The following is a 14,637-nucleotide window of genomic DNA, read 5'->3' on the forward strand; positions in this document are numbered from 1 at the left end:
TCATCTGATAATACAAGTAATAAAGATGAACCTTATTGACCACTTGGTCAAATTCACTAGCTGATGAACGTGTTTAACATATTGATGCATTGTAATACAATAATACAATAAATATAATTCTGAAATGGGCGGTCCTGTAGAGAAAATACTTAAAGTGCAGTTTGATAGTAATACTTTTGTACTTTTAACATTTGAATGCAAGACTATTTGTAACAGATTAGTTCTACACTGTGATAGTAATTTTTACTATTAAAAATATCTCAGCACTTCGCCCACCTCTGCCTAAATGTTTTTAAAATGTGTGACAGTTGTTCAGATAGTTGTATGCTAATTACAAAGTAAGCATATTAATGAATCCGTCTGAACAATTCTGAAAAGCTGCTTAATTCCTAGACTATCTCAATATATCGCTTGAATTGTGTTTGAGACGATCTCACAATTTTGAAAATCTTGAGTTTCACAGGACAATTCCAGTTGTAAATCATTTAACCTTAGACTATAGACTGTTAGTTAGGTTTTACCCATAGACTGTATATATAAAGGTTTTACCTAAACTTTGTGGGAGGCTGAACCCACGTTTCATAAGCTCCTGGCTCCGACCAATCACACGACACGTATAGGCCCCGCACGGAACCAAAACAACGCAAATCAGCCAATGATAGCTCAGTTTGTTTTAAAAGGAAGTCCCACCCCCCGCTTCCGTGTCTTGTGCAACAGCAACACCGAGCTGCGTCAAGCTGCAGAGAGTCACAGGATCAAGCTGCAGAGGACAAAGGCAAACTAAAGAAAGTAAAATAGTTTCAATAATCTAATGTAATTTTATTTGTATTTTATTAATGAACATTTCGTATGCAAACTGAGAACAATAAAGAACCCGATACAAAACATTTCAATATTGAATGACAAACAAGAGTTATCACAAAATAAATGAAAAATAGTATTTTATGATTACACCGTTTGAGTAAAAAACATACAGTCTATGGTAAAAAACATACTTCTTTGAGCATTTACCTAAAGAGTATTTTAATTTTTTTAAATGGATAGGATACTGCCACTAGCCTACTATACATCATAGTTAGTATGTTTTGATAAGTCTGGCGTCTCGTCTGATGCACATCATGCACTTGCAATGTTTTGTCTTCATATGGTTTTCCACTTTTTTTTAATTCAACTCCATTAATATCGGTTTATATATATATCTTAATTTAAACTATTATTTAATCTCTATATTCATCTGTTCTAATTATATCTTTAAGCTGCCGTAGTAACCACATTTCCTCTGCATCAACAACCGTGCAAACTATTTGTATCACTTATACCTTTATTTAAGTGATAAAACGTTTTATTTTGAAAGTCATTACAGGAAGTGCTAGTTGTTATCATGTCTACCTTGACAGCGATTCATAGCAAAACATGCATATAAACTAAAACGGGACAACGTTTCTCAAACTAAACCAAACTTCTCTCACGTTAACATTTATTCTTGAATCGTGAACCCATCCGTTTCTTCCAAGTAAACCAGGTTGTCATACGGGTTCCTAACCGGTGTACTCCAGTGCAGTGTTCACGGTCAGCGTGTTGTTGTTACCGGAGGTCAGCGTGTTTCCAGCTGAAACCAACCCACCTTCCAGATGCTTTCCCAGGGCAGGACCGTCACCTCGCTGCTGCTCAGGCCAGCCTCCAGGCTCCCTCTCTGGCTGGGAAGAGCCGCCAGCTCTCAACCGAAAGGTAAGAGCACGTTAGCTGATTATTAGAGCCACATAGCAGCTAACATTAAAATAATCCAAAAGTGACGCAGTTGAGTACTTCACAACATATAACTGATGTAACGTTATGTGATCACTGCTTTTAAGGTGAGAAGAAGGCCTTAAAAATGCAACATGACTTCAAAACAACAGGTCCTCGAGAATAAGTTTAATGACAGAAAATTAATTGACAGAAATGTTTAAACGTAATATCATATTTTTAGTCATTTAAAAATAAAATAAGTATAACTTTATTCATCCTGAAATAGCGTATTGGGCCAAAGCTTGCTCAACATTTTAAGCCTAAACCAATAAAAGAGTAATGAATAAAAGGTGTACGAGAAGTAATACAAACACCAAATGTAATGAAATAATAAAGTTGAAATAGTTAAGTAATGGCGTGACCCTGACTGTTATCCAATGCAGTGTTTTGGTCCAGGATCTGCAGATCAGTTTTAAACGGTTGACTGTGAAAAAACAGCTGGCTGTCGTTTGGTGTTGAAAATCTAATGGATTATCATTATTATAACCAAATACAATAAATGAAACACTTAACAAATACATTGTTCATGGTTATGAAGGTATGCCTATTTAGTTACTATTTTATGTATCCTTTTTTTTTTTAAAGGGTGACAACGTTTTTAAAAGCTGACACCATAACTGAATTACTTTTGTTTACCTTTTAAATGTTGTTACATTTCACATGAATTTATTATTTTATTAATGATGTTGTTAAAGGCCATTTGTAATGAGTTTTATTTTTATTTTTGTGCTGTAGAGTTGATGGAGAAAGATGAGCTGCGCCCCCTCTACATGGACTTCCAGGCCACCACACCCATGGTAACTGCTACCAATCATATTGTCTTGGTCACAAGGTCATCAGAGGACGCCCGATGAGTAACTGACCCTAATGCCCCTTTCACACCAACGCGGTTCCAGGGCCGGTTCGGAGCTAGAGCCTGATAAGCACCCGTTTTTCCTGTGCACACCGCAGCGGAGCCGGGTCTTTGCCTCGAAAACCGGTTTTTACCAAGCTGCAAGCTCCAAAAAATTGTCGGCCTAGAAGCAAGAACCGCATACGTCGGAGGCGGGAGCACGGGCGGGATCAACCTGGCAAATAAAAGTTGTAGCAAGCAGTAGTGCTGAGCAAAATGACTTGAACGCAACCACACACTTTATAAAGTCAGGCAACACTAACCAGGCTTAGGTGATTCTGTTTATTTGTACCTTACTTTGATCATCCGTTCACTGTTATTGATCATTGTGGAGAGCAGGCAGACGTTTTGTATTATAGCAGCTATCGGATGGAATCAATACATGCAAAACAGCGGGCAGCACTGCAGCGGTCGGTAAATGCCGCTGAACCACATTAATAAACAATGAACCACGGCACTCCGGAGAAAAGTACAAGGGTTGAGAAGTAGTTATTTAATTTAATCTGGCTTCGTATGATTAAAAGCAACATTGTTGTTATTGTGAGCGCCGTTGGGAAGAAAATCAGCAACGTAAACGGTGACGTCATGACGCAGCCGCGGGCCAGCACCAGTCGGGCTCTGGGCGGTGTTTTATAACGGCGGTTGAAAAGAAAAGCTGGTTCCGAATCCGAACCAGAAGAGCGCAAGCACAGAGCTAGAACGGGAACCGCGTTGGTGTGAAAGGGGCCTAACTGCCACTTTTGACTTATTATTTTTATATATATATTTAGATTTTATTACACATTTTTCAAGACGGACACAATACAATCATAGACATACTGTAGCTATCAAAAAGACAAGACAAACAAATGACATGTTTACAGTGTTACTTTATTGTATGCATGTGCCTCAATTTATACATAGTGTTACCCATACATGCATGCACTTGATCTTGCATCAATACATGACTTTTTACACATGTATTTGTTTGGGTAGGACCCCCGGGTGCTGGACGCCATGTTGCCCTTCCAGGTCAATTACTACGGTAACCCTCACTCCAAAACACACGCCTTTGGATGGGAGAGCGAGAATGCCATGGAGACAGCCAGGAAGGTAGGGATTAGAGAAACAATCAAGTTATACAAAAACAGAAAAAAAGGTTTTCAAAAAGCTCTAGTAAATGTCTACCCATTATATAATCGTCTGCTGCAGGAATGAGTCCTGAATCCAGGAAATGACTCAGCAGTTTACATTTCGGGTTCCCTCATCTCATAATAAATGTTTTTTTAAATAGGATTTTGGTAAGATGCCTGAAACACGGTCTGCGGTAAACACATGTTTAGATGACTCCATACAACACGTTAAATTACTAAATGAAATGTCTGTAAATGCCACTTATGAAGCTTTTATTTAAAAGTGATGGCTAAATGAGACTTAAGAGGTTTACCGGCCGTTACAGTTTTTTTGTGTTTTTATTTGTGATCTGGCAAACTATGAAGAAAGGATTTTGTAGAAAAGGTTAAGCAAGCAAAGTCTGTAGGCTAGTGGTGGTGACTTAGGTCAAAGGGCCATTGTGTAGTTTTTTTATAGCTTAACAAAAGTTATTTTACTTTTTTTATTTTCAAGTGGTTTTAATCATGAGGATTATCTACATGTGTAACTATCAAAAACCTTTTGTTTGCCACTGAACTTATTTCTCTAGTATTCAACAATAACTGCATTTGGTTGAGCAAACCAGGATAATTCTAAGTGCCAGGTTGGCCAAAAAATATATCATCCCTGCATCACTTGGTTCTTTTATAAATACTTTGTAACCTGTTTCTGAACAATTTTTGCTCATAACAATACACTGTGTAGTATGGTGTAAACCATTATTTGCTTTTACATTTTTGTATGTTTATTTGTTACGTACAATGTGTACTTAGTGTGTATATCATTTGATTAACTCTGAATTGGAGAGAAAGAGAAACTGACTGTGTGTTTTCTCTCTCGTCGAGCAGCAGGGGCTGATCTGATTGGAGCAGATCCCAGAGAGATCATCTTCACCAGCGGAGCCACCGAGTCCAACAACATGGCCATCAAGGTCTCACTCAGCTCCTCCTCTTCATCACTCCGTCTCGCTTTTGGTCACAATAGCTCTGAGCTTTGCTATATTTTCTCTTGCCCTGTGGTGCATTTTTTTTTAAACAAACAACATTATTGAGAAAGGAAAACAAAGATTTTGGTTGCTAAGAGGAAAGTTCTGTTCAACTGTCAGCCCTTTTTGTGGAGCAGTTTATACTCATGATAGAGAAGATGAAATAAAACTGAGGCAGGACACAAACCATTTATAAAAAAAGAAAAAAATTGTTTCACAAATGTCAACTCCCTTGCCCTGCGTCCCCCTCGATTAGTTCACTTTTAATATATTTCTAAATGAATAGAATAGGCTTACATTAGTGAACACATCCCATATAATCACATAACGGTAGTGGATGGAAACAAATTCTACTCGAATGTGTGATACCTGCTTTTGAGTACAGTGAAAAACAACACTGAGTTTTAGCCCAGTCTTTAGAGTCAGTTGCTAACCCTGCCTCTTCCTCTCCTGCAGGGAGTGGCACGGTTCTACAAGACCAAGAAGCGTCATGTGATCACCACGCAGACGGAGCATAAATGTGTTCTGGACTCTTGTCGTGTCCTGGAGTCTGAAGGATTCAGCATCACCTACCTGCCAGTCCAGTCGAACGGAACTGGTGGACCTGGAGGTAAACACAGAGTAAACATACACAGCGAGTACAGACAAGATGCACAAGTCATTGTTTCTATAAAAAACTGTGTGTGTGTCCAGCTGTTGGAGGCCTCCATCCGTCCGACACCTCTCTGCTCTCGGTGATGACCATCAACAACGAGATCGGAGTCTATCAGCCCATGAAGTGAGATTGGTAAGCATGGCACCACGTTATTCGCTCCATACATTGGGCAGGAATCACATTTTAGAATGACCACATACAGTGTTTCACCTATGACCCAGGCCAGGTTGAGATCCAAGATTCAATAACATTGGTCACAGCAGACACCTCCATTTGTTCTTGAAGAGGTGCAGCATTGATAAGTCACAAAGTCATTAGACAGTAGTCCACAATTGTTGTTGTTTCATAGTGCAAATGTATTACTCAAAACTAAAATGGGCATGCACAAATTGCGGTCATAATTTCCCAAATACTCAATTTTACAAATAATAAATCTATATCTGCATAACACTTTCATACACAGAATGCAGCTGAAACTGGACGCAAATACGAAGCAACCAGAGTTTTAAAATATATTGATACATTTGCACCCAAGAAAGCGTTTTCAAATATTTACATCTTAAACTGTTTTTTTTTTTGTGTGTTTTAAAGGCCAAACGTTAGAGGAGAGGAATCATATAGATCAGGGGTGCCCAACCAGTCGATCGCGAGATGTGTCTAAAAATAGAACAACTATAATCTTCCTGTGCCAGAATAATGCACTTGAACGCATCAAAGCTTTGTGATTGGCAGGCGTGACCCCATGTGTCGGGGCGTGGCTGGTGGGCAGTGGGCACTATTTCGCTGACGTTGTCCGTGTCAACAGGAGTGACAGTCCGCACACACACAAGACCGCAATTATGGCAGAAGCAAAAGAGCCCAAAATATATAATTTTCACTCCGAGTGGGAGGATGATTATTTTTGTATCTATTCCAATTCAAAGTCCATCTGTCTCATCTGCAGTGCGAGCGGTGGCTTTAATCGAAGAAGGGTCATTTAGGAGCGGCATTTCAAAACAGTGCACAAACGCTACGAGACGGAATTCCCATCCTAATTCTGCCCTACGCTCCAAAAGGGGAGGGGCCTGAGAGCACAGCTAAATGCACAGCAGTCCATTTTCACCAGGGCCCAACAACAAGAGCAAGGCTGCTACCAGAGCAATCTTATCGTGTCAGTCACGTTCTTGCAAAACACATGAAGTCTTTCAAAGACGGCGAAGTTGTGAAAGAAGCTTTCCTGGAGGCTGCCGACGCGCTTTTTGGGGACAGTAAAAAATAACAGAAGCATTTCAACAGGTTTTTGATAGAATAAAAACTAAAGTTAGATACCGTTATTAATCAGCTGTAAGTTTGAACTTATTCATTATAATTATTGTACAAAATGGTATAAGAATGCAAACTTAAATTGATTATAGTCTATTATCAATTCAGGTTAAGAAGCTAGTGTTGCTTGCATCCTATTTTAAAGGCATTTATTTGATAATCTACTAAAATGCAACAAAAAAAGGGTTTGATTCTATACATTTTTTAGATAATCTTTTTTTATTGCACTTTGGCAGCAGATTCCTGTGTAGCTTCAGGTCTGAGTTGTCTTATTAGTAAGCCTAATTTATACTTTTGTAGCAACACTATTTTTATATAATGGCAAAGAAAGGGTTCAGAGTCTTTTCTTTTTTCCCTGTGTCATATGTGGCAGCACTGTTCAATGTTTCTTAAACATTACCCACTGTGACGTGTGAATAAACTCCAACTCTGTATCAACAACACTGTTAGTGTAACTTCAGTTGAATACTTGTATGTGTGTAGATTAGAAAGAGGTAAGATAAAGGATCTGCAGTATTTTATGAAGTATTAATCGTACGAAGGTCAGTTTTATACAAGTAGAAGTGTGTATTTACCTGGTAGTAGGCTGTCAGTAATGGCTACGCCTCTCTATTTGGACTGGTAGATCTCGGCAGACTAGCAACTTTAAAAGTAGCTCTCGGTTCAAAAAAGGTTGGGCACCCCTTGATATAGATCCTTCATCAGATTCCTGTACTTACGTTTTTAAGTCTGTGATTTAATTTAGTGTTCTATCGAAACTGTTAAATAATTAATCTGTACTCCTTCCATCCACAGGTCGGATTTGTCGCTCTAAGGGAGTCTTCCTCCACACTGACGCCGCTCAGGCTGTTGGGAAGATTCCCCTTGACGTCACAGACAACAAGATTGATCTGATGTCCATCAGCGGCCACAAGCTCTACGGCCCCAAAGGTTAGCCGTAGCATTGGTCTATATGCCTTTAACTGTTATCTCATTAGACAGTCTATTAATGCAGCTCATTGCATCAATGTGACAGTTTCACAGTACTCTCCAATTGCATACAACTTGAAATGTGAAATGGCTGACACTGTTTAAGCTGCAGATGCAATCCAAATACTGAGAGAAAGTGAAAGTGCCAAAGGAAGCTCAAGTTTCAATTTGAGTGCAAACGCTGTCAAGTGTTGACAAATATTTGAAGAGATTTAAGCAGTGTATAAAATGTCATTGACATGTAACAGGTGAAAGCAGTTATAGTGAAATTGTAAGTAAAACATGTAAAGAGTAAGCAGCATGGGAGGCCAGTTGTGATGATTGTGGTGCTTTCAGTGGACCTGCTTTGAAGTTACATTGCCAGTATGTGTGTGTGTATACAGGTGTTGGTGCTTTGTACGTGCGTCGGCGTCCCCGAGTGCGTATGGAGCCGCTGCAGAACGGGGGCGGGCAGGAGGAGAGGGGGCTGCGCTCCGGCACCGTCCCCACCCCTCTGGCTGTTGGGCTGGGAGCTGCCTGCAGCATCGCACAGCAGGAGATGGAGGTATACAAGCATACCTGAAACACCCTTTCTCAATTCAAATGTCAGACCAACTGAGATCTGTCTGTCCACCGCATGTACGCACACACACACGCACCTACACACTGTACAACACACTCCTGCACACTGTACAACACACCACCTGCAGCTCCTACAACATATAATATATATCAGGCTACAGCCGTTGTGTATTTTATTATGTGAAGCACTATATGGTTTTAGAAAGATATCTATCTTGTTGTATATATCTACTAAAGCCTACAAATAAAGAGAGTAATTTAGGCCTGTTTATATATTATTGAGGGATGTATATTACTCACTGTTCTGCTTTCTGCACTGACCCTCAGCAGCTGTTCTCACTGTAAACATCGTGTCGTGATTAAAGCAATTCTATTAAAAACATAAGTAGCTTAATATTCAGTGGATGCCGTATGCAGAGCTGTCATTGGTTAGATAATGTCCAAGCCGTGCGTCACGCATCCTTTTAAACATCACTGTTGGCCTGAAAGACATCCCCGGAGGATACATCAGTGTATCCTCAGTTATAGGCTCCTCCAGAGAGCCCTCTCGATGCTCGAAGTGCATTTAGAGAAATTAGATGTGCTTCAACATGGCGCGCTGAAATCGATTTCCGGGTCACTACCCGAGGAGGCGGAAGCTGACGATTGAGAAAGGGCTATTGAGGAAAATGTTTCCAAAATCCTGGTAATACATGTGTGTGTTTCTGTTGCAGTATGACCACCACAGAGATCCATGCTGGCTAATCGTCTGATCCAAAAATCATGTCCGAGCTTCCCTGATGTGATCATGAATGGAGATGCAGAACAACGATAGCCCCGGTAAACACACAGAAGTGAAATTCTGCACAAAAAACACACCACTGTGACATGCTTGAATTTTCAGAATACATGAGTTTGAAAGTGCTTGAACCAAAAGTCAGAGGTTATGTTGACATGTGATGTCGACAAAAATGTTCTTATTACAGTAGTCAAGCGACATGACTGTTTGTCTTTGTGTTTCAGGCTGTGTGTCAACCTGTCCTTTGCCTATGTGGAGAGGAGAGAGTCTTCTGATGGCGCTTGAAGGATATCGCTCTGTCTTCTGGGAGGTCAGACACACACTTTATATAATGAAAAGATTCTTAGAAATGTAACTTTACCCCTTTAGTTTTTGACCATTGTGTTTTTGGATGCTTATGTATGTGTGCATAATTATTGTCCCATCAAAGCTGCCATGATTAATCAACCAATTGATTAGTCAATCAACAAAACAAATGGTATTAATCAGACACATTTTATTAAAATGTATGCAACAACGGCAGATAATGCAATTTTTTTGCCACTAAAACAATGTATTTTGGTAAGAAAACACAATTGTTGATCAGTGAAACTCCACAGCACAAAGTGAAAACATATACAAAAATGAAATGATTGTTTGTGTTCTCACAGCGCCTGTACGTCAGCGTCTCTGGAGCCGTCGTACGTCCTCAGAGCGATCGGAACTGATGAAGAACTCGCCCACTCCTCCATCAGGTACAAAGGCTGACATCATCACCGTATTCTGTATTGCCAGAAGAATTAGAATAGAGTAAAAATGTAGAGTACAAAAATCTTAATCCAGAAAAATGATCCTGTTCATAATTCCAAATCATTGTTTTGTGGAACATTTTTTTGAAAAAGCAGAGATTTATGGACAAAAATGCATTTTTTTAATTTTAATCTCAAAGACTAAAACATCTGTCTGAACATCAGCAATTAGAGGTGATTTTCTGTTCTTTGGTTTGAATTCAGATGAATGATTTGGAGTTTATATGTAAACGTGTGTGTCTTTCTTGTTTGTGTGTGTGTTAGTGTTTGGTATTGGCAGGTTCACCACAGAAGAAGAGGTGGACTACACAGCGAAGAAATGTATTCACCAGGTCAACAGGCTCAGAGAGATGAGGTGAGTTCAACTGCATCTGTGTTTTTTTCTAACACAGATTATTCCGCTAGTTCGGTCATCATCGATTCAATCGGTTAAAAATAACTCGCCAAAGTTATATTCAATAAAAGGGTCACAGTCAGTCAAAAGAAGACTAACGGAAAGAAACATGAGCAGTCAAACTATCTCACTGGTTAGTGTGGAGGGAAACTGATAAATGATTCATGGTCACAGTTTTATCTTTTGTTATATTTAATAGAGTAATAAAGAAAGTCAATATACAAGTGAAATAGATCTCAAATGCAGGAACAGAGTAACATCATCATCCTCAGAGGATATAAGAAGTTCTGCACCCCGAACACAGCTTACAGTCCCACTATATACTCATGAAAGGAAACAGCCAACTGGTCCTACATCCCATCATTAAACCATAAAAACCCCCCTTGTCCTTAACCATTTTCAAATCCACCTTTCACACTTCCTTTTGCCCTCCTGAAATGTAAATTCTTAACGCCTGTCTCTGTTAAACACAAACAAGACTAAACCGAAGGAGTGGCAGACCGGGGTGGTGGTTCCCCTTTTACTCTAAGGTACTCGAAAGGAGGGTCAGGCCGATGTCGAACCTCAGATGAGGAGGAACAATGTGGATTCCGTCCTGGTCGTGGTGGAACGATGGATCAGCTTTCTACTCTCGCAAGGATCCTGGAGGGGGCCTGGGAATACGCTTATCCGGTCTACATGTGTTTTGTAGACTTGGAGACGGCCGTGGGAGGTGCTGCGGGAGTATGGGGTGAGGGGGTCTCTACTCAGGGCCATCCAATCTCTGTACTCCCAAGCGAGAGCTGTGTCCGGGTCCTCGGCAGTAAGTCGGACCCATTTCCGGTGAGGGTTGGCCTCCACCAGGGCTGCGCTTTGTCACCAATCCTGTTTGTAATATACATGGATCGGATTTCGAGGCGTAGTCATGGAGGAGGGGGTCTGCAGTCGGTGGACTAAGGATTGCACCACTGCTTTTTGCAGATGATGTGGTTCTAATGGCTTCATCGGTCTGCGACCTTCAGCACTCACTGGATTGGTTCGCAACCGAGTGTGAAGCGGCTGGGATGAGGATCAGCACCTCCAAATCTGAGGCCATGGTTCTCAGCAGGAAACCGATGGACTGTCCACTGCAAGTAGGGAATGAGTCCCTTACCCCAAGTGAAGGAGTTCAAGTATCTCAGGGTCTTGTTCTCGAGGTGAGGGAACAATGGAGCGTGAGATGGGCCGGAGCAGCGGGAGCGGTACTGCAGTCGCTTTACCGCACCGTTGTCTACCGGGCCATTTTCGTTCCTACCCTCACCTATGGTCAGGAAGGATGGGTCATGACGAAAAGAACGAGATCGCGGATACAAGCGGCCGAGATGGGTTTTCTCCGCAGGGTGGCTGGTGTCTCCCTTAGGGATAAGGTGAGAAGTTCGGTCATCCGGGAGGGACTCTGAGTTTAACCGCTCCTCCTTCGCATTGAAGGAGCCAGTTGAGGTGGTTCGGGCACCTAGTTAGGATGCCACCTGGGCGCGCCTCCCTAGGGAGGTGTTTCCAGGCACGTCCAGCTGGGAAGAGACCAAGGGGTAGACCTAGGACCAGGTGGAGGGATTATATCTCTTCACTGGCCTGGGAGCGCCTTTGGGATCCCCCAGTCAGAGCTGGTTGATGTCGCCAGGGAAAGGAAAGTTTGGGGCTCTCTGCTGGAACTGCTACCCCCGCGACCCGACCACGGATAAGCGGGAGAAGATTGGATGGATGAAGACTACAAATACAATTTAACAGAGTAAAGTGCAATCAGAGTATCAGACTATATGTTTCAAATGATGATATGATCATTTGACAAGACGGTTAGAAACATCTTTTTGGTTAGACAAACATACAGTTTTTGTAAGAGATCAATGGTAAAAGGTCAAATGTACCTATTGTCCTTACTTTGCATTAGAAAAATGTTGGCATTGCAGTCACATAGAAACCTAGAACAAACGGATACATAGGCAGAAGTCATGTAAGAGAAAACGACTCAAATACATAAAGGGAAGTGTGCAATCACAAAAAACATCACAATCAGACCCAGATGTTACATATATACTTATCATCAGTTGGGTCAATGTGAACATTTATGTTTTGGGTGGCCTGAGTAATAAATAATGTCTCTCAAATGCTTTGGACAAGGTTCAACACTGGCTAAACAACATTTGCTTACAGTTAAACGTAAAAAAAAAAACAGTATGCATGATGTTCAGTCAACGACCAGTCAAAATCGAAGGATTCGAAATTGCTCTCTTACAGAAGATACAAGACCGATGAGGCAGTTTAGCACCAAAAATCCTACTACTTAAAAATATTTGTTTCAACCTATTTATGTCGCCTGTTGAGAGATTAAACAAACCAAGTAGTGATGAGTAAACGACCATGGAGAGATAAGAACACTAGGAGTTTATAACACATAAATACAGTCAACTTTTGAGAAGAATTGCAAAGAGTATCCTGTGCGAGTGGGGATCATTTTGAAATAATCGGTTTTAGAAAGAGATGGTTTCAGGTCGGTCCTGACTGCTTGTGTTTCTTGATCCGGCTTTTTAGTGTCAGCATTTGTACCCAGAACTCGGATATTAACTTGGTGGGAAAAATGTGACTATGGCTGATAGAAATTATGGATAAAACTGAAGTTGTTATTATACTGACTCATACATGATGCATACATTAGTTCCTGTTTCTCTGTCTGGGTATTTCTATGTCAATGGAGATATAAGTTGTAATGTGTTTTAATATCATTATCTCTTTCTGTCTGTCAGTCCTCTGTGGGAGATGGTTCAAGAAGGCATCGATCTAAAGAGCATCAAGTGGACGCAGCACTAGACTCCTCCCACTTCCTGTTTATTTCCTGGCAGACGTCGATGGCAATTGATTTCCAGGGAAATCTGGGAATGCACTAGCTTTCCTTCCCGTACACAACACGCACAAACTTCCTGTCCGACTTGAAGTCTGTTTGTACCTTGTAGCTCTGTGGCTGCGTAGAAATACCTCTCGTTGCTGTCAGAAGATGTTATTTTTTTGGAGAGTTTATGTGGCAGCCTCTGCTTGTTGTTGTGTTGTTCTGTAACACCTGAGTTCTGTATCACAAAGTCTGTCAATCTTGTCCTGGCTCTCTTTGGGATACCTAGCTTCACTTTCAGTTATCTCTGGGTTTCATAACCCAGCTGTGAGCATGTTGAAATTAAGAAAACCACCTACTTACAGCCTGTTAAATGAAATCAAAACCATGAAGTCATTGATATAACATCAACATTAGACAATAGAAAACAAAAACAGACACATACATAAGCCATGTGAGTTGAGACAAATACGTAGTCAGAACAACAATTTAAATGCAACCAACTAATAAGCGTTATTCAGCCTTGCCAAAAAATAACATGAAAATATTAAGTCCCAACAGTTGACAGAACAACAGTTTAAATGAAATTTAAAATGATGACTGCCAACCAGAATATGGAGGCAGCAGCATGTGGTTTTCAGTGAGGTAAACTATATAATGGCTAGAATAAATGAAGAAGCTGTTGATAGGATTAATATTTACAATTATGAAAGGAAGGCTGTGTTAATCATTGTGGGACTCTGCTTGTTCCCCATTTTTCCTGTAATGTGATTGGTCGGTTTTGATCTACTTGAAGTGAACTTGCTCTAAGGTCAGTTAGCATTGCAGGCCATGTTAGGAAAAGGGATCTAACCTGATTGTGAGCCAGTTTTGTTACACCAGAAACGTCAGGAAGACAGCTGCCTCGCTTTGTGATACAGGCTCTTGAAAAGGTGTTAAGCAGAAATACAATAGGAACGATGATGGGCTGTGTACGTCAGTGAGGCTGGGGTCTAAACTGAACCGTCGGGACAGAAATGTACTGAGCTGTCTAAATATGTAATGCTTCGCTTGTTATTTTTTTAGTCAAGAATATGATGATTCACATATTGTCTCCTGCTCTGTTCTCCTGTAATAGACTCTCCTCTTTGTCTCAGAACTCAAATTACAGTTATTTTATAATTAGATTTTTTTCAGTATTAAATCAAAAGTGTCGTTATGTAGTTTATCAGCAGTCTTCACAGTGTTAGGAGCTGCAATTTTGATTTTGAGTTAATGTCTGGAACACTCTAACAAGACTCTAGCCTTACATTTTCTTCAACTGATTTTTGAGAAACAATGACAGAACACTGAGATTAATTAGTATGGTTGTAATGGGAATCTGTAGGTGATCCTGAAAGTATACAACCAAACTGGATTAAAAAGCATTTTAAAAAAGACTTGTATTGTGTTCCTGAAATATTTCAACTCTGTCTACTGTCTTCTAGCGTTACTCTCATCATATACATTATTTTCAATAAAGTTCTGCTTTTTGGTCATGCAATAAAATGTGTTTTTATTTGTATCAGGGTGTTAC

At 40.4% G+C, this 14,637-nt stretch overlaps 1 protein-coding gene across 1 annotated transcript; it reads left to right on the forward strand.

Annotated features, from left to right (window-relative positions):
• The first annotated feature begins 1,377 nt into the window (after nucleotides 1–1,377).
• Nucleotides 1,378–14,604, forward strand: nfs1 (NFS1 cysteine desulfurase). Its single transcript, XM_034205649.1, is given in 19 exon segments — nucleotides 1,378–1,728; nucleotides 2,524–2,585; nucleotides 3,656–3,772; nucleotides 4,188–4,191; nucleotides 4,663–4,742; nucleotides 5,253–5,390; nucleotides 5,392–5,406; nucleotides 5,490–5,511; nucleotides 5,514–5,574; nucleotides 7,541–7,683; nucleotides 8,106–8,266; nucleotides 8,997–9,009; nucleotides 9,012–9,102; nucleotides 9,286–9,319; nucleotides 9,321–9,341; nucleotides 9,343–9,371; nucleotides 9,712–9,795; nucleotides 10,115–10,204; nucleotides 13,003–14,604. Coding segments are annotated over 19 exon segments (1,326 nt in total). The 5' UTR covers nucleotides 1,378–1,631; the 3' UTR covers nucleotides 13,067–14,604.
• The last annotated feature ends 33 nt before the right edge of the window (nucleotides 14,605–14,637 follow it).

Source organism: Gymnodraco acuticeps, unplaced genomic scaffold (assembly GCF_902827175.1).
Source record: "Gymnodraco acuticeps unplaced genomic scaffold, fGymAcu1.1, whole genome shotgun sequence".
Taxonomy (NCBI): Eukaryota; Metazoa; Chordata; class Actinopteri; order Perciformes; family Bathydraconidae; genus Gymnodraco; species Gymnodraco acuticeps.